We start from the raw sequence: 18,247 nt of genomic DNA, 5'->3' as shown, positions 1-18,247 counted from the left end.
AGAATTGCAATTCCCCGACTTTGGTACAACGATAACAGCACATGAAGAGCACAATCTTCGTTTGGAAATACTGAACTATGCTATTGAAGCTGCAACCACAAATCTGATAGTAGACTGTTAAAGAACTTTGTAAACAAAGCAAGCAGAAAAAGAAGATTACCTAGCGCCCAGGAAGCAGAGAATAATAGGGAACTTCCCTTGAGTTGATGGAGAAGGGCTAGGGTTGTCTTTATTGAACTGTTAAAGGACTTTTGCGAAGAAGGTTGTCAGCCTCCAGTTGTGTGGATTCGAAAGACAAAAGGATTAAAAGAGACTGTAAAGGAACGAGAGGAAAAGAACTTTTTTCTAAGATAAGAGAGAGCCATATTGTCTGACGAAATGGAGGCCGGCACCCAGAACCGAAGAGCTAAATGTATAATAGGTACACTAATAGTAGGAGTGATAATATTAATAGCTTTAGTGGTAACAATTTCTTATGTAAAGGGACATGAAGAAGAGGTAAAGGTAACTGATGTGAATTCTGTAGTGACGCTTACACCTACTGTTGCTGGTGAGAAAAGGGAAAACACTCAAGAGAAAGCGTTATTGGCTGCAGAAGCCCGCAGGTTACACGTAGACGAGTCCCAAGGAGACTTTAGGTCAAATGCTTATGCTAAACTTTTATATGAATACGTGGATGCCATGGAGGTTAAGGATTGTTATGTCTGCATGCAATTGCCGGCATCTGTAGATGAGGGTATTAGATACCATCACCTCCCTCTGACATATGGCATTACATGTAGCTTATTGCTTAGTATATTTTATGAGAGAGATAGTTTTGAATACTATTTCTCCAATTATGATTCAGTGTTGCCAGAAGTCCCAAATTATAAGCAGATGAACAAATGGGACTACTGGAAGAGTGAAGACAGATTGGCCAAGTTCTTCATTCCTTGGATTACCTTAGATACTTCACATGCCCGTAGAAATAACCTGACATGCAAGGTGTCAGAAGTCGAGAAGAAGTTCATAGGGCAGGTGGATGATCGTTACAGGAGACAAAAGATTTTGAAAAAATCAGGACAATGGAAAACAGATTGGACCGAGGAAGAGAAGGCACACAAGAGAAAGGGTAGTAGTGGTCCAATAGCTTTAGATAAAACGCAGAGAGGAAAGCTATGTCTTCACCGAGCCAAAACGTATTATGAAAATGTATACGTGGGTGAGGTTGACTGTGAGCATGCTTTTAATTTAGAGTACTACACTAAGGATTTCCTGAAGGGAATGCAAGTGATTCCAAATGTGTATTTTGTATGTGGAAGAAATGCTTACGTGAGACTACCTGACAACTGGTATGGATCATGTTACTTGGCAATTGTCTTCCCCAAAATATATCATGCACAAGACTTAGTGATCATTGAGGGCAAGGCATCTTCGAGGGGAAGGAGAGAAGTAGGCGATGCAGAAATGGTTGGAGATGTCTTTGGAGCTATGTTCCCTCTTTTGGGAGTAATCCTTAATGATGTTAAAATTAGACGACTGGCAACAGTTGTCGACAGGTTGTCTGCCAGCACTGCTCAGTCCTTAATGCTGGTAGAAGGAGAGATGCAATCGATAAGGGCTATGGTTCTTCAAAACCGTCTTGCATTAGATGTCCTATTAGCAAAAGAGGGCGGAGTCTGTAAGGCTTTGAAGGTCCAGGAATGCTGCACTTACATTCCAGACAATTCGAAGCCCCTTGAGAAAGTTATTAAGAACATAACTAATATTCACAAGGAGATCGAAGACTTGAGTAGAGAAAATGTCTGGGAAAAGGTGGGCCACGGAATGAGTACAGTTGGAGGGTGGTTTTCCACCTTAGGCAAAAGCTTTGTTTGGTACATTCTAAAACCTATCATCATAATATTGATCTGTGGGATTATATTGTGGGGATTGGTGAGGGTATTCAAATGGTACAGAGCAAGAAGGTCAGAAAGGGCCCAAAGAGAACAGCTGCAGAGATTGGCTGCCATACAAGATAATCAGTACAGGAGTCTGAGGGCTCTGGAAGCGCAGAGAATGCCAGCAATAACTGCAGTTTAAATGTTAGTGATGACCCCGAGAGGTCATCAAAGGGGGGAACTGAGAGAGCGCAAACTGACTTAAATGTATGAGTACATCACACTTACCTGTAGTAAGCACAAATCATGAGGAGAAATGCCATGAGTGCTAATAGTATCTGCAATTATATTCTGAAATGTATAGCTAATGTAGAGATTTAAGTAGAAGTGGAACTAATACAGAAATGTGTGACATTATATGATTTTATTAGATGTGATTGTTCTTGAGTCCATGTCGTGTAGCTGCTAAAACATAAGATAGTATGTGGTTAAAAGCAGAACGTGGTAGGCCTCAGGGCCAGAGCTGGAGGGAAAGGGAAGGTGGTTCTTTTCACGACACAGATTGTATTAATGTTTTGGTCATTGCATTAAATAGGCCATGATTTATAGAGATGTTTACTAAAATAATAGAATAAGAATATTAACATGCTTTAATTAATGAAGAAGTTGAATGCTATAGTCATAATGAGAAATATTGTAGGCCTGAAATGTTTTAACGTTGATTTACACGTACATGTCTGGGCTGAGAAATGTTGCAAGCTTTTTCTTTTTAGAAGTCTATGAGAGTTGGGTTCTTGGCTGCAGATATCTGTCTGCAAAGGATAAGGGGGGATCCAATTATAAATGAATGAATAGAGGTCTGTTCAGTGGACGGCCTAGACATGGAGGAGGGTTCCGGAATGTTTGAGGGGTATCAGCGGGCCGGAGAAGAAACTGTGAAGCAAGGTCAACTCTAACGTACGAGGCCCAATACAAAGCATCATGGAAAAAGCCAGAAGCTACACCACGTGAGGGGCGTCTCGCAAGGGGCGTCTCAAATGTTGTTGACTGTTTTGTATTAGGGACAGCACCCCTGGGTGGAGTTAGAGCAGATACCTGAGCACCCTTTAGAGAGCGGATTTGTAGGCAGAGAGGGGTCATGACTGGAGAACTATAGGTTTTCACCAAGAGACTTAGAGTGGGTGACTTCCCTTGGGGGTCATTCACTGCTGACACCTTTGTTAGGTTGGGGATTTGGTTAAGTAGGGATACCATCTAGAGCAGGGTAGGGACAGCCTAACCTTTGCGTTTTCCTCCAACCTAAATGAAGGAGAGATATGCGTCAATGCTGATAGCTTTATTATTCTTAGAACTTGTGTTAGTGATTTCTGTTGCTCGTCTGAGGGCTTTCCGAGAGCACATGTATGTAATTGGACCTGTGTATCTCGTTAATCTCATTCTGAGATGCTTGTATTTGCAGCTTATCATATCTTTACAATAAACTTTTGAAAGCTAGAAGTTGTCTGTGATCTTTGGGAGCAGAGTCCTTTATTGGGTGGACTAACTTGGAAATAGGTGCACTTTCTTTCCTCACAGACAGGCAACAAAGGTTCAGTCGACCAGATCGAGGTTTGGATCAATAGATATAAGGTATCGATCAAAATCTCGCCCTTTCACAGACAATTGTGATTATTAATGATGCACAAAAAAATGTACATGACTGTCATCATGCACATACTGGAGTTCCTGGATGCGCCATGCACTCTCACTCTGACAACAGTGTGTGACATTAGGACGCGACGAGAGAACTGGGCAGGCGTGGGAAGCCAATAGAAGGATCACCTGTAGTAATAATAATATTAATAATGCACATTTGTAAAGCGCACAATCACCTGTAAGGGTCTCCAGGCGCTGGGGGCCGTCGGGAAGATTAAGCAAGCTATTGCCCAGAGTCACATGGTGCTGGGCTAATCTGCCGCCGGCGCTGGGGATCGAACAGTAGCCCTGGCCACGGCGCCACACGCCCACACCTGTGAACACCACTCATCTCTGCCGGCAGCGGGGATGAGCTGCTGAGCCTGGGACTGTGTGATCAGTATCCTGCTGATATCGGTGTGAAGCCATCGGAGGCACACTCACTTTGTGAGCTGCGCCGCCTGATTGGGTAGATGAACTGACCCATAATCCATAAATGACTGTCTCTTGAAGTCTTGCATGAATTTAGGGCGGCCATTTTAGGGTCAGGCTATCAGAATCTGGAAAGGGACAACTAGTAGGGTGGCTGTCTTAAAGTCAGTCACATAAAGTCCTGAATAAAACATAAAGATTGTTGCAGTCAAAAACAAAACAGAAAAAGGTTGCTTTCTGTGCACAATGCACGTATGAGATAAGGAACTTAGGGCCAGATGTAGGTAAAGTACATTTACCGATTCTAAAATACCGAATTTTACCGATTCGGTATTTTAGAATCGGTAAATGCTATGTAGCAAAAAAATCGGTAAACATTACCGATTCGGTAAGATTCTGTATTAATTGCCATTCATTCCTATGGGCCTGGAGGCAATTACTGAATCGGTATGGGGGACACATTCAAGGGTGTCAGGGTGGCACTTTGACACTCTGTTGCACCCCTGAATCGTGCTTGTGTGCAGATGTGGCACACATATGTATGTCTGCCACATGGCACAGTTGAAAATCCACAGATTTGCATTTTCAAAGGTATTCGTTATTTACCACCAATTTATAGTTGGTGGTAAATAACGAATCCTTAAATGGGAAAAGCACTCATTTGAGTGCTCCCTACATTGCAAATTTGGTAATTTACCGATTCAGTATTTTAACGAATCGGTAATTTACCGATTCCTTAAAATACCGAATCGGTAAATTTCCGAATTTGCAATTTAGGCCACCTACATCTCAGTAGCCTAATACCGGTCAGCAACAGCCGTAATTCGGGTATTTCGGCCGTTACCGACCGGTATTGGGCGACCTACATCTGGCCCTTAAGGTCATACATTCAACGTACTTTTGAGATGCAAATTAGTGTCTCATCCTATGCAAAGCACTCCCACAGAGATGACATGGAACACAAAACAGCCAATAGTATAAAGAGGGAGAGAATTACTTTTCTGGGCTAGAGCCTATACGCCTGCTCTGTATATTTTTGAGAATTTGTCACAGCAGGTGCGCCTAAACGTTAAGCTTTCTGTCATCAGATCTAAAACGGAATTGATCCCTGTTTACTTTTCTCTGCCAATGAGATCAATACAGTCAAATTACATTCCACGAGCCAACCTGTTCTACACCCTAATGAGATCTTCCATAGCGCCAAGTCCTGATGTTTCTAAGCACTGCAAGACAAAGTGGAACAAAGCCAAGTGGCTAAAATGCCTTTGATCAATGAAATATCCTGGGCCTTATTTATGGGGCTGTGCGTCACTTTTACACCACCGGTGCATCACTTATTGTGACGCACCAGCAGCGTAAAAAATGTGCCTTGTTGCGCCATACTTACAAAGTGACGCATCTAGTTAGATGCGTCACTTTGTAAACCCCTGCGCCACATTATACCTGCGCCAGGTATAATGTATGCAGGAGGGGGCGTTCTGACGCAACAAAGGGTCATAGAAGCGGTGCAGTGAAATCTATAAGATTTCACTGGGCCAATTCTAGGACGCAAATGCGTTAATATCTTACGCCTGCCTCACAGCAGGCGTAAGACTGACACAGGTCCTTTCACATGGGGCTTGCCCCATGTGAAAGGAGACATTGCTGGAGTTGCGTCACTTTTGTAACACACTCCAGCAATACGTCACTTTTGCCCCATACAGGTACGTCAGAAATACTGACGTATCTGTAACTCCTTGCGACATGATGCGTCATACAGTAAATATGACGCATCAATCATGTCGCAAGGAGGGCGCACAGAGAAGTGACGCATCTCTGCGTGAAAGCAGCGATGCGTCACTTCACATAAATGAGGCCCCCCTGAATCTAAGTACTCTGTCCCTGTCTATTTTAACACTCCTGCCTAGGAAATACATCTTGAGACTGGATACTCAATGAATACAGTCAATGACGGACAGTGTGGACTCGTGCGGACGTACCAGTGTGGCCTCAAGGAGCTTTGTCTTGACAGAGTTGAATGCTGTCGAGGCTCCGGCGCGAGCACTGCTCCCCGTTACTTGATGTTTGGAGGCGGGAGAGAGGCCTGGGTGAGAGGGAATGGGGCTGTCATACCCCGGAACAGCACTGGGCCTGACAGAATCAGGCTAAAGCCAATTACAGGATGTGACTCGGGCCCTGTCCCAGCAGGTTGGAAGTGCTGCAGTCAGCAGAACACGCTGCCTCTCCCCCAACAATAGACGTCCCCGGGGGGAGTGAGATATGGGCCTTCTATTATTAGACATCAGCGCCTTTAACCCCTTCAGCGCTAATGACAAGGGTAACTCGTCATGGACTTTCCATTGATTTCAATGGAAAGTCAATGGACCTCGCACACACCCCTTAGCAGCCAAGTGGTTAAAGAGGGTCGAGCTCCTGCTCAGGGAGACAGTGCAGGCAAGGGAGGCGCTCAGCACACACAGCCAGAAACAAACACACACACAAGCAATACGATAGAAGTAGAAAGACATGCATGATACTATAGACAGGAAAATAGAAACATTAATAGAATCTCTCTCTCCCTCGCGCACACTCTGGAGCATCCCGTTTACTACACTGCTCTCTGAGTGCAAGGCTGGTCACCGCTTTGTTTGTTTTCCTGTTTCAGAAAGCCACCTTGCCTGATAGGTTGCTGCTTCTGTAGATCTAATGGAACTGGACGGAGGGGGTAACTTAGGGTGCTAAACACTAGAAGCGGTCAGCCAGCAGGCCATTTCAAAGCCCAGCCAGACCTAGGAGTAGCTCTGTCCAAGGCTTTTCATGGGCCTGGGGCAGAGATGTTTTAGTGGCAAGCTACTTGACATCTGGCAGGCACTGCCCCAGCCCAACTTCCCTTTGGACTCTGGCCTGATAGGGGAACTGATTCTTCACCAGCACACTTGGAGCCTTGTTACAAACACTGAGCACTGGTGCAAATACCAGTGTAAAACAATGTAGTAATTGTAGAAAATTGTTCAGGCAAATTTTGGTAGAGTCCATATTACAGAAACGTTTGTACACCAAGACAAAAATAAGACAATAGATTGTGCAGCCATTTCTTATCATATAGATAGAACATGCTCGCTTGCTATGCATAGTTCATAAACAACCCTGACTTGAACACGCAGTGGCAAAGCCAAAAGGTATCACCTTTGTGACGTATTGTCTTTGCCAATGCTTTTGCAGATGCTCTAGAATCGTTAAAAATCAAAATGTTTTTTGTCGCTGATCTGTAGCACTGAGGGAAACAAAGGCACAATGACCAGACTGCATAATTCCCTGGACATGTCTGTGGTGCCATAGGTTATTTTTTTACCAATCCAAGATAGCAGATTCCATTTGGATTGGTAAATAAAAACAAGCACTGGCAAAGTCTATATGTCGGCGTTGGGTGCCAGCCTTTTGGCAATTCCTTTTTGGTTTTGTCATGGTTTTTAAACACCTTCATTGTTCAGGAAGCTGCTGGGCCCTTATTAAATCTAAAACAAATGAATAGACTAAAGGCAAAAGTGTTTTTCTAGTCTTACACGAGTGCATATTACCGTGGTACACTCTGCACTGAAGGGAACTACCTCATGCCTGGATGCGCTCCTTGTGAAAGGCAGCATGACGCAACTCATAGTAAAGTTAGCCAATGGCTGAAGTGGCCTAATATTGTCCCTTAATGCATGCTGGAGGAGGTGGAAGAAAAATGTGAATGACATAATCATAGACTAATGGATGAAGTCTGGCTGACACCCCTATAAGTAACTATGTTATACATGTTTTTAGGGAAATCATATGATCTTGGCTAACACAGACCTCAAATGCCATGAGTTTTGCACCGGCTGCTAGGCTCACCTTAGAAAAAGAAGAAAAGAAAGAAAGAAAGAAAGAACGGGAGGAAAGAGGAAGGATGCAAGAAAAGTAGGAAGGAGGGAAAAAAGGAAGTAAGGCAGACCAAGAAGGAATGAAGGCAGACAAAACAGGAAGAAGGGCAAAAAAGGAATTAAGGTAAGCAAAAAGGAAAATAGGAGGTAAGAAGGCAAGAAGAAGGAAGACGGGAGGAAAAATGAAAGAAGGGAAGAAAGAAGGAAAGAGGAAAGAAAGGCAGAAAAAAGGCAAAGAAGGCAAGAAAGAAAGAAGGAGAGAGGGCAAAAAAGAAAAAAGAAAGAAGGAAGGAAACAAACAAAAAAGAAAGAAGGAAGGAAAGGAAGAATTAAGGCAGAAAGAAGTAAAGAAGTGTGAAAAAACAGAAGACAGAAAGAAGGAAAGAAAGAAGGCAACAATGAAGGAAAGAAAAAAATTAAAGAAGGACAACATTAGAGAAATAAAGCAAAACAGGAAGAAAGAAAGAAAGAAATAAGGAAAAATGGCAAAAAGAAAACATAAAGAAGGATGGAAAAGAAAGAAAGAACAAAAAGGAAAAAAGACAAAAAAGAAGCAATGAAGGCAACAAAAAATAAAATAAAAAGGAAAGAATGCAAAAAAGAAATAAGGAAAGAAATAAGGGAAAACGTAAAGAAGGCAAGAAATAAACATGTAAAAAAGGAAAAACAAAAGGAAATAAAGAAAAAGAAAAGAAGGCAAGAAGAAAGGAAATAAGAAAAAAGAAGGCAAAAGGAAAGATTGAAAGTCAGAGAGCAGGAGAAAAGGTAAAAAAACAGAAAAGTAGGCAAAACAGAATGAAAGGAAATAAATAATGAAAGAAGGAAACGAGAAAGAAGGAAAAAAGAACAAAGAAAGAAAAGAACAAAGAAAGGAAGAAAGAAAAAAAAAGACAGAAGTAATGAAGGAAAGAAAAAACGATAAAAAAACGAAATGCGAAAGAAAGAAGTCAAATGAGAATGAAAAAGATAAAGAAAGTATAAAAGAAGGCAAAAAATAGAAAAAAGAAGGAAGAAAAGAAAAAAGAGAGAAGGCAAAAAAGAAATGAGTGAAGAAAGAAGTAAAGTAAAAAAAGAAGGAAAGAAGTAACAAATGCAGAAAAAAGAAAGACAGAAGGAAAAAGTGGGGATAAGAATGAGCAAAAGAAATAAAGGAAATAAGGAGAAAAGTAGGTAAGAAGAAAGGAAAGATAAAAACAGAAAAGGAACGAATGAAAGAAGGAAAGAGGGTTCACAGTATTAAATTATATTGAATACTAAAACCCAAATTACACCCTGCCAATGTTTAAATAGAAGTGGTACAAGTGTGCTGCAAATCAAGCACAATAAAGCTTCTTTGGTTTTCGTCTTGGGCAAAGTATATTGAAGAACCATTGGTAAAATGGAGTCCAGGACCACAATATGGCATGCTTTGATATAGCAGCACTCCACTTCAAAAGAAATGTACAACCATACTGGAAGGAGACAGGAATAGTGACGTAACAAAACTTGAAGGGTGCCCCTCCAAAGTCCATGTAGGGGTCCCCCCTTTGGAGTCAGTCAAAGTGCTCTCAGGCCAGGTTACTGTGCTGAAAGGGCCCCATGGGGCTCAAGCCTCCCCGCACTGCAGGGGCTGCGGGCAGAGGCGCAACTAGAACCAAATTTCGGGGGGGGGGGGGGTTAAGAAAAAATTTCGGGGGGGCTGAACTTTTAATCAGTAGGCAGAGTGGAGCTGCAGGGCCTCCAACAAGGGGTGAAACAACAGCAAGGCCTAATTAACATTCAAATGGTCTTTTAAAGACCTGTGAAACGTTCGGGTGTGGCTGTGTGTGTGCCCAAGATCTGTCTCATCCCGGGCTGCCACACACGACGGGGGGGGGGCTGAAGCCAGGTGAGTCCAATGGGTGTTGCGCGCCTGGCTGCGGGGGTCCAAATTATGACACTTGACAGGAACTGATAAAGCTGGAATGTGTCCTGTGTTCACTTCAGATGCATACCTTTTTCACATCAGGCAACACTGGCACTAAAATGAACTAAACTACCTCATTTGCAGGTGTGTTTATTGTGGAAGAGCAAAATGCAGTCACTCAAATTGATGTTAACCAGAGGTTTAAGTAGGCTGACACATTGTCCCATGCTGTTGTGGATGGAAGCAAAATGTGAATGACCCATCAACAGACCAATGGAAGAAGAGAGGTGGCTCAAAGCCCCTTCAAGTCAGTATATTTTTGTAAAATCAAAAGGTCTTGGCTAACACCAGACATAAAAAAAATGAATTATAGTTCAGAGAAGGAGATTTTTTTTTTTACTATAAAGCAGCCCAGAAGTAATTGTCAGTTGCCAGGCCCTCCCAGAAAATGTTATTAATAAAAATATTGTTAAAGACTAGGAGAGGTTTGGGAAGCAAACGAGGAATGGTTGCAGGAAGCACCGTGGAATGGGCAGGGGGCAAGGGAGCAATGAAGGCACTTGACACTGGGCCTGGGAAGTGCCAGAAAAACACAAAAAGACAAGGCGTGGTGGGGAAACCATAGGGCGAGCTTGGAGGTAGGGATGAGGTTGCAGGACACGAGGGAGCGAGCAAGAAAACAAATGCACTCTCATGGAGTACAAAAATAAAAACGTTTTTCCCTAAATGCAAAAAGTGGAATACTACAAGTCTGCAAATCAAAAGTATGGTAAAGAGGCCATGGTCCAGGGAAGAACAGACACAAGAAGAGGAAGGCAAGCGATTGAATATGAACCAAGCACGTGAAAGTTACAATAAAGCCAACTAATGATAAGCAATGGGCGGGCTCTAAGCCTACTGTATGTTTTTGGTAAGGTCTACATGAGGCCTTCGCCTACAAACAGCTAAAAGCTGTCTTGTATGCTAAATGGTACAAGCAAAATCAGAGGAGACATCTTTCAGCTCATCTGCACTGGAGTACAGATAGTCCACCATCCAATTATCTACCCAATACTGAGGGGCTGTGTGCATGTCTGTTTTTTCGCTTCAGGGCAGATTCAATTAATTACTTACTGGGGGGCATATTACCAAGCAGGGCGATAGGCAATTATCGCCGCTTTAGCGGCCGTTTTTGGCCGCTAAGCGGCGATAATTCTATCGCTCTATTAGCAAGCTGTCGCTAACAGCAGTTAGCGACAGCTTTAGGCGATAGCGAGCGGTTTGGGTCCCGCTTTGCATGTCAGCGATATTCATCGCTAATGACATCGCTAATGACATGCAAAGTGGGCGTACGTAACCTGTTAGTGACTGAAAGCAGTCGCTAACGACGCTATCGCCTATTAGCAAGGCAGGTGTAGCGATGGAAATATTCCCGCTATCGCCAAAAACTAACGCCTGCTCTGACCAGTTCTTAGCCATGTTATCCATTGGGAGGTGGATAACATGGCTAAGAGCATTTTGTCGCTAATGCGTGAATATTGCTGTATTCTCAGCGATATTCCCGTATGTATCGCTTTGGAGATAAACGTTACTAATAGCACGTTATCTCAGCAATAATTTTCGGCGATGCTTAGCGATAAAAAATTCGTTGCTAAGCCTAGTTAGCGATAAATATCGCTAATCGTTGGTAATATGCCCCTGGGTTTTTCCCTTGGTCTATCAAAGAAATCTAGACTCCATTTTGTGCCCCTGTGACAACGGATCGGGTCAAACTACGATGCACTTTATCTACTTCTGTGGTTTTCATAAAAGATTTACCAAAATGTTTTTAATTAATTTTATGAAGTAAGTAATTTTAGGCAATGTGCCCTAGCTCCTAGGTTTTTACATCAACTTCCTGATGATGAATCCTGCTTATATGTATGTTCCTTTCTACGAGCCGCTGTAAGTTTTATCATGGTTTTGTGTGGACCAATGAGTATTTCCTCACAATAATTTAGCACATTAGTAATTAGGCGTGATTTTTTCGATTTGTAGTGTTGTCATCTGTGGACTTTTTTGATTGCCTTGTCAGCTGCATTATTGAATTGAATAGAACGAACTGATTTTGCCTTGGATGTAGTTCCATCTTTCACATTTGGAAAGTGTACAAAATGTATATTCATCATATCTTATTATATAAACACCGCAAACCAAAATGTGAAGTAAGTTTTGTACCATGTTTTATCTCGTGCAAGTATTGTTTGCTGCATTTCCTTTTACAGGCCAGTGCCTCTCTATCGCAGTTTCGTGTAATTTCCTGTCTTGTGAGTTACAAAATTGGCGTCTTGTTCTTAAGTGGAACATGACAGGACATATTGGAAAGCTCATGCAGAAAAGAGGCAGGTAGTTAGACATCATTAAATTGGGGCTGCCAATACCATCAACCTGCTAGGGCAGGGATTTTACTGCCCAACTATCTTTAAATAATCTTTTAAATAAACAGTCCAACACTTTCCCCAATGTTGCTTAGTTTGGAGTGGGGATAGTAACTTTGACCCCTTCAGAGTTCGAAACTTTTGCCACATTCATTTTCTTTGGAGTTAGAACATTAAATCTGCCCCCCCCCCTGCGCCCAACACTTTTCCAGATATTGCTAAGTTTGGAGACGGCATAGTATATCTGATCCCATAGCCAGCCGGCCCGTGGAGGGAGTTCGGTGGGGCAGGGAGGCGGTGCGGGGGAGGGGCAGGGTGGAGGGTGGTAAACAACGGAATATGGATAATTGCAGGTAAGTAAACAATTTAGGGCCAGATGTAGGTCGGTCGGTAACGGCCGAAAATCGGTATTTTTGGCCGCTACCAACCGGTAATTCAGAAATGGTATGTAGGGCCCTGAAATTTACAGAATCGGTTAATTTACCGATTCTGTAAAATACCGAATCGGTATTTTTACCGATTCGGTAAATTTGAGATGTAGGTGGGACTCTTCTGAGTCCCACAAGTCTTACAGAATCGGTATTTTGCCATCAAATCCAATTTGATGGTAAAATACCGATTCCGGTGTGCATGCACATGTGTGCATGCACACCTCTGCCATATGACAGGCAGACCTGCCCTTGGGGCATGTATGCCTGCCACATGGCCCCCGAGCCTATTTTTGGGGTGCCAGAGGGTGTCAAAGTGACACCCCCTGCACCCTTGCTAAAATCGGTAATTACCGATTCTGTAATTACAGAATCGGTATTGCCCATTGATTCCTATGGGCTTCACAGCCCATATTAATCAATAGGAAATACCGATTCGGAATTTCCAGATTCGGTAAATACCGATTCTTAAAGATTCAGTATTTACACATATGGAAATACCTACATCTCCCACCTTCATATTTACCACTCCTTAAATACCGAATCGGTAAAATTCGGTATTTAAGAAGTGGTAAATATGAATTACCTACATCGGGCCCTTAATAAAGAAAACGAATTTCGTAGCGCGCTCTGCATCGCATTTTCATCGCATTTCATTATTGCATTATCAGGCCAAGGTACATATTCATGTGGGTCAGTTGCTGGAGTATTTGCTAGGAGAGGAGTTCAGACTAGAGGTTAGTACATTTCCAGTTTTTCTCAAGCAGTGAAGGCAGGGTTCTTTTCCACAGCCAGAAGGAAGTGTTTTCTTATTCCCCTCCTTAATTCTTTCTCTTAGCAAAAGCGGCTCTACATTTGTTCCTAAAGGTTGCTGCTGCTTTCTCATTTGAAAGTACCTCTAAACTAATCTTAACTGTCCCTAAAGTGCCCCTGTTCCCTTTTTTTTCAACAGCATGATTAACTTCCTTTTCTGTCCTATTACCTTATGACAGAGAAAGGCTTGCAGGGACAGATCTAGCTTGTCTAAAGGCTACCTTTAAAGAAATAAGTATTACAAGACTTCAGTTCCATGCCTTGATAACTAAGCTAATCCTTGTCAACTACAAAGGCATTCCAGGACGTTTTAGGAATACCTTCAGCAGGATAGTTGACAGATACTGAAGCAATGACTCTGGGAGAGATGCAGAGGCTAAGGTGAAATCAGTCCCTTCACATTTATCTGCCATGACAGATGCTGCATTGAACCCTCCCTCTGGCCTCCTGGCTTTTAATAAAATGCCTTTGAAAAACAGATGACTAGAAAGGGCGATTTGCAACAGGTAATATTATGTACTTTCCGCTAAGATGGTGTAATCAGCTCATTAATTAAGTCTTGCGGGAAAATACAAAATGTTACTACAATGATATTACAAATATTTTAACAGATAATAGAATTCTCCCTTGTGAATTATGTGTTTTAAGCAAGAATACATGGAGATGTAAACATGAACTAGGTGTCTGACACCAGGCCTGAAAAAATTATTTTGGAAAAAATCCCATATTTTCCTATTAGGAGAGATAAAGCTATATAACAGAAGACATTTGTAACTGGACAAATGGTTTGCACTTCTACAATTAATGTTTAATGCATTCATTATTGATATTTAGCATCTCTCGTTAATAGCCTTTTGAGCTGTCAAAGTGGGAGGCCAATCTCATGCTACCAGAGGCTAAACTTAAAGGCTCAAGGGAACACCATTTTAATATAGCACGTGTGACTGAGATCTGGTCAATAAGTTTCAATCACAGCGTAGATCAAAAAGATAATACCCTTAGGTAGATGGAACTCCTCATTGCATGATTGATGTTTATTGATTGCAAGAGCATGGTTTGATGGTTGACCATGGATTTCCATTGGATTACCCTACCTGGGATAGCTGCAGCCTTTGTTCACTCCACCTTTCCTTGTTTTTTTCTGTAGAGATTGTACGCGCGATGACCTACGTGATCAACAAAGGCATGGCTATGTACTGGGGGACCTCCCGGTGGAGCGCGATGGAAATCATGGTGAGCATAGGACCATGCTTTATATAAGTTAGGTACCATCAAAATCATATTGCCTTTTGTAGAACTGCCATATATAACAGGTTAATGCACATACCCGACTTAGGATAATGCCACATATGGCTATGAAGCATCTTCAGGGCAGGACAAGAATATCAAAAAGAGCAATGAATAATACATATTTTTGACACTTTGGATAATGCACTTATAAAATTCTGTAATGCTATGTAGTAGGTTTTACTATTACTGTGTGCAACTGTACCTATAAAAGTGAACACTTGCAAATTCATTAAAAAGTATTTCAATAGGGGGCCTTGGATTGAAGACTGTCTCTCCAGACCTAGGCAAATCAACGTAAACATGATTTAAAATAGATAATAATGTGCAATACATGAAAAATAACGTTGCTTATGATATTCAGAGACTGGGAAAGTTACAAGTTTCCTCTAGTTATTGTGCCTAGGAGCATGTTAAGAGTTTCAGTCCATGTTAGGTGGAAATACTGTGTGCATGTATCACAGCATGGCTGCCACAGCATTGAATATGTGACAGAAATGGATTGCCATTTCTAATCTTGCAGTGAGCATCTATTCTGTCTCCCTGTAGGAGGCGTACTCCGTGGCTCGCCAGTTCAATCTCATCCCACCCGTGTGCGAGCAGGCCGAGTACCACATGTTCCAGCGTGAGAAGGTAGAGACGCAGCTTCCTGAGCTGTACCACAAGATAGGTGAGTGAATCCAGAGGTGGAGCATTGACCATGCTTCGGGAGGAAGGAATGCAATGGAAGCAGGGAGAGAATGCGAAGGGTCATGTAGAGGACTTCAGAATGTAAATCAAATTCAAATTCCAAAAAGCTTTATTCGACAGCATGTCATAAAAGCAAAATTATACATCTTCTTACAATCATTAGACATAAACCTCATAAATACTAACAAAAATAAAAGATACAATTAAAAAAAAATATTAAATCTTGTGGCTGTCATTTACAGGTTAAAAAACAAATATTCTAAAAAGATGAATTAAAAAACTGATGGGTACAAAAACATGATCAATCATCTTGTTGAGTGTCTTGAAAATCAGTGGCTGGTATCTAAGGAATTTAAAGTGCGGGTGCGAATAATCCAGGCCCACCTTAAAAATTTGGCAACAGCAATCGCTAAGCAAGGTGAACAGTCAGTCTCCAATATCCGTAGCGCCTCAATGTATTTCCGGGTGCCCATATTAAGACATATTGGTTTTAGCCACTTGCTACGAGGGCATATATAGAGGGGACATACAAACAGCATATGGGATACATTCTCAATCAAATTTTTACAATTATGGCATTTGTCATCCCGATTTGCCGACCACTTGTAACTGAAAGCTTTTACAGGTAAGGTTCCAGTTCTAAACTGGAAAAACAGCTTTCGGTCAAGCGGACTCTCTGTGATATCCCAGTAAGCTTCACAGAGTGGGCGAGATTTAAAATCAAGGAACCATCCTGTTAAGTTAGTGTTTATACAGGTACTATGGGTGGACATCCAAATCATTTCCCAATACATTTTTTTCAGAATTATTTTTGACGGGAAGCTTGGGACGTCTGCATCTACCCATAGATGATCAAGCTCCATCTTAGTTAATAAGCCCCTTATCTCTTTAAGCCATTGTATAGAGTGAAAGCGGTCAGCCCTGATAATATCCTTTAATGCAAGGGCGTAGTGCGCTAGTTCTGGAGTTGTCCAGATACGCCTCCAATACAATAGGGGTCGTAACCGTACTATATCCTCAACTTTTTTCCTGCCAAGATCATATAAAAGCGGAATGGTAGGTGTACTTTGGGGTACCCCGACTGAACAACGTAGAAATTTATTCTCTGCCATTGTCAGTTGGGTTAGGTTGTTGAATCCCCAGAGTTCAGAACCATACAAAGAGGCACTTATGACCTTCATATTATAAATCTATAGGGCAGGTGTAATTGGCTTTGTAAAGGAAGCTCTGTGCTTTGTGGCTAAGGCACCCGCTAGCTGGTTGAATTTTAAAACAGCCATGTCAATATGACTTTTCCAGCCCATGTTGCTCTGGAGAGATATTCCCAAATACGTGAATGCCTCTACCTGTTCTAGTGGAGTTCCATTAAAATTAATTGTACCTTTGAAGGTTTTCCATTGGCTCAGAGACATGATCTTGGTTTTTGAGGTGTTTATCCCAAGTCCACGCAGTTGGCAAAATTCTCCGAATGTGTTCACAGCCTTCTGGAGCCCACTTGGGGTCCGAGAAACTATTAACGTATCGTCCGCATACATGAGGACAGGCACGCGGGCCCCAGCCAAGATCGGGGCGTCAGTGGGGACACGGTTAAGATGGTCCACAATACCGTTGATGTATAATGAAAACAGCGTGGGTGCCAATACACACCCCTGCCGAACACCACGCTCGACAGGAAATGAGTCGGTCACCTCACCCTGCATCCCCCATCTGATTCTGGCGAAGTTGTTCTCATGGAGGCGGACGAGAAGAGTCAATAGTTCCGGAGATATCCCTGACTCAACGAGAACCCTCCAAAGTTTGGAACGGGGGACTAAATCGAAGGCCGATTTTAGGTCTACAAAGACCGCATAGAGGGTCCCCTTAGTCAGGGCCACGTTCCTCCAGTAGAGTGCTATGAAATAAAAAACCTGGTCAATTAGCTAGTGCATGGCCGAAAGCCGGATTGATATGGGGACAAAATATTGTGTTCTTCTATCCATTGTTGCAATTTATTTTGTACTAAACGACCCATACGTTTTTGAGCTGAGTCTATAAGACTGATGGGTCTGTAGTTACTGGGTAGAGATTTGTCACCCTTTTTAAAAACCGGTATTATTTCGGCACTTTTCCATGAGGGTGGGATTGGCGCACCCCTTGCCACCGAGTTAGCTAGACACTCAAAATACCTACACCAAGATGATCTATCACTTAAAAACACGTCATACCTGGGGCTCTTCCCCCAGTCACGCAATCTAGCGCTATGCTAACGTCCTTGGTTGTAAAAAGCTGATTTTGATAAAAGATAGTTGGGGGAAGTGGGCAGTCTTCTTCAGTGCGGTTTTGTGCATATTGTGGTCTGAAGAAATCTACCCACTCTTGTTTGGCAATGTTGTTTTGGGGGGCTACAGCTACACCTCCTCTGTCCCATTTCACAATGGCCCAAAATTGTTTTGAATCCTTTGCTCCACAGGCTAGTTTCAAGTCACGCCATTGATCCTCATCCCACTGTTTCTTAGCTGCCTTCTGAGCAAGCCTATAGATCTCCCTTGCCTTCCTTACTTCTATGGGATTCTTACTCCTTATTTCTATACACAGATTTTGGCGGGCTACTTTACACGCGTTGTTATACCACCCCTCCTTCGGTGATTTATTGTTTCCCTTGTCTGGTTTTATAGTTTTCCTAAAAAATACTTGTAGTTTTGCGAATAAGTGGATATGTGCCTCAAACATTATTTGGGGAAAGTCTAAATTGTTAATGTGAGTATTTAAATTAGCCACTTCTTCAGCAACGATATATATATTTTTTTTTCAGAACAAATTTTATTAGGTTTTGGCAGTTGACAGCATATTAGAAATAATCCACCGCTCCCAAAGAATCAGAGAGGCAGTGTGCACATAAAAACATCACATTCAAATACAG

At 42.3% G+C, this 18,247-nt stretch overlaps 1 protein-coding gene across 1 annotated transcript in view; it reads left to right on the top strand.

Annotated features, from left to right (window-relative positions):
* The window catches only part of LOC144798548 (voltage-gated potassium channel subunit beta-3-like), a 202,731-nt gene that overhangs the window by 136,889 nt on the left and 47,595 nt on the right, over positions 1 to 18,247 (top strand). Inside the window, exons 9-10 of the mRNA XM_078669482.1 lie at positions 14,519 to 14,604; positions 15,208 to 15,328. Coding sequence (XP_078525608.1) covers positions 14,519 to 14,604; positions 15,208 to 15,328 — 207 coding nt within the window. The remainder of the gene's footprint in view (positions 1 to 14,518; positions 14,605 to 15,207; positions 15,329 to 18,247) is intronic.

This window comes from Lissotriton helveticus, chromosome 12 (genome assembly GCF_964261635.1).
Source record: "Lissotriton helveticus chromosome 12, aLisHel1.1, whole genome shotgun sequence".
NCBI lineage: Eukaryota > Metazoa > Chordata > Amphibia > Caudata > Salamandridae > Lissotriton > Lissotriton helveticus.
Note: the sequence above shows the minus strand (reverse complement) of the source record. Positions and strands in the feature narration are given on the sequence as shown.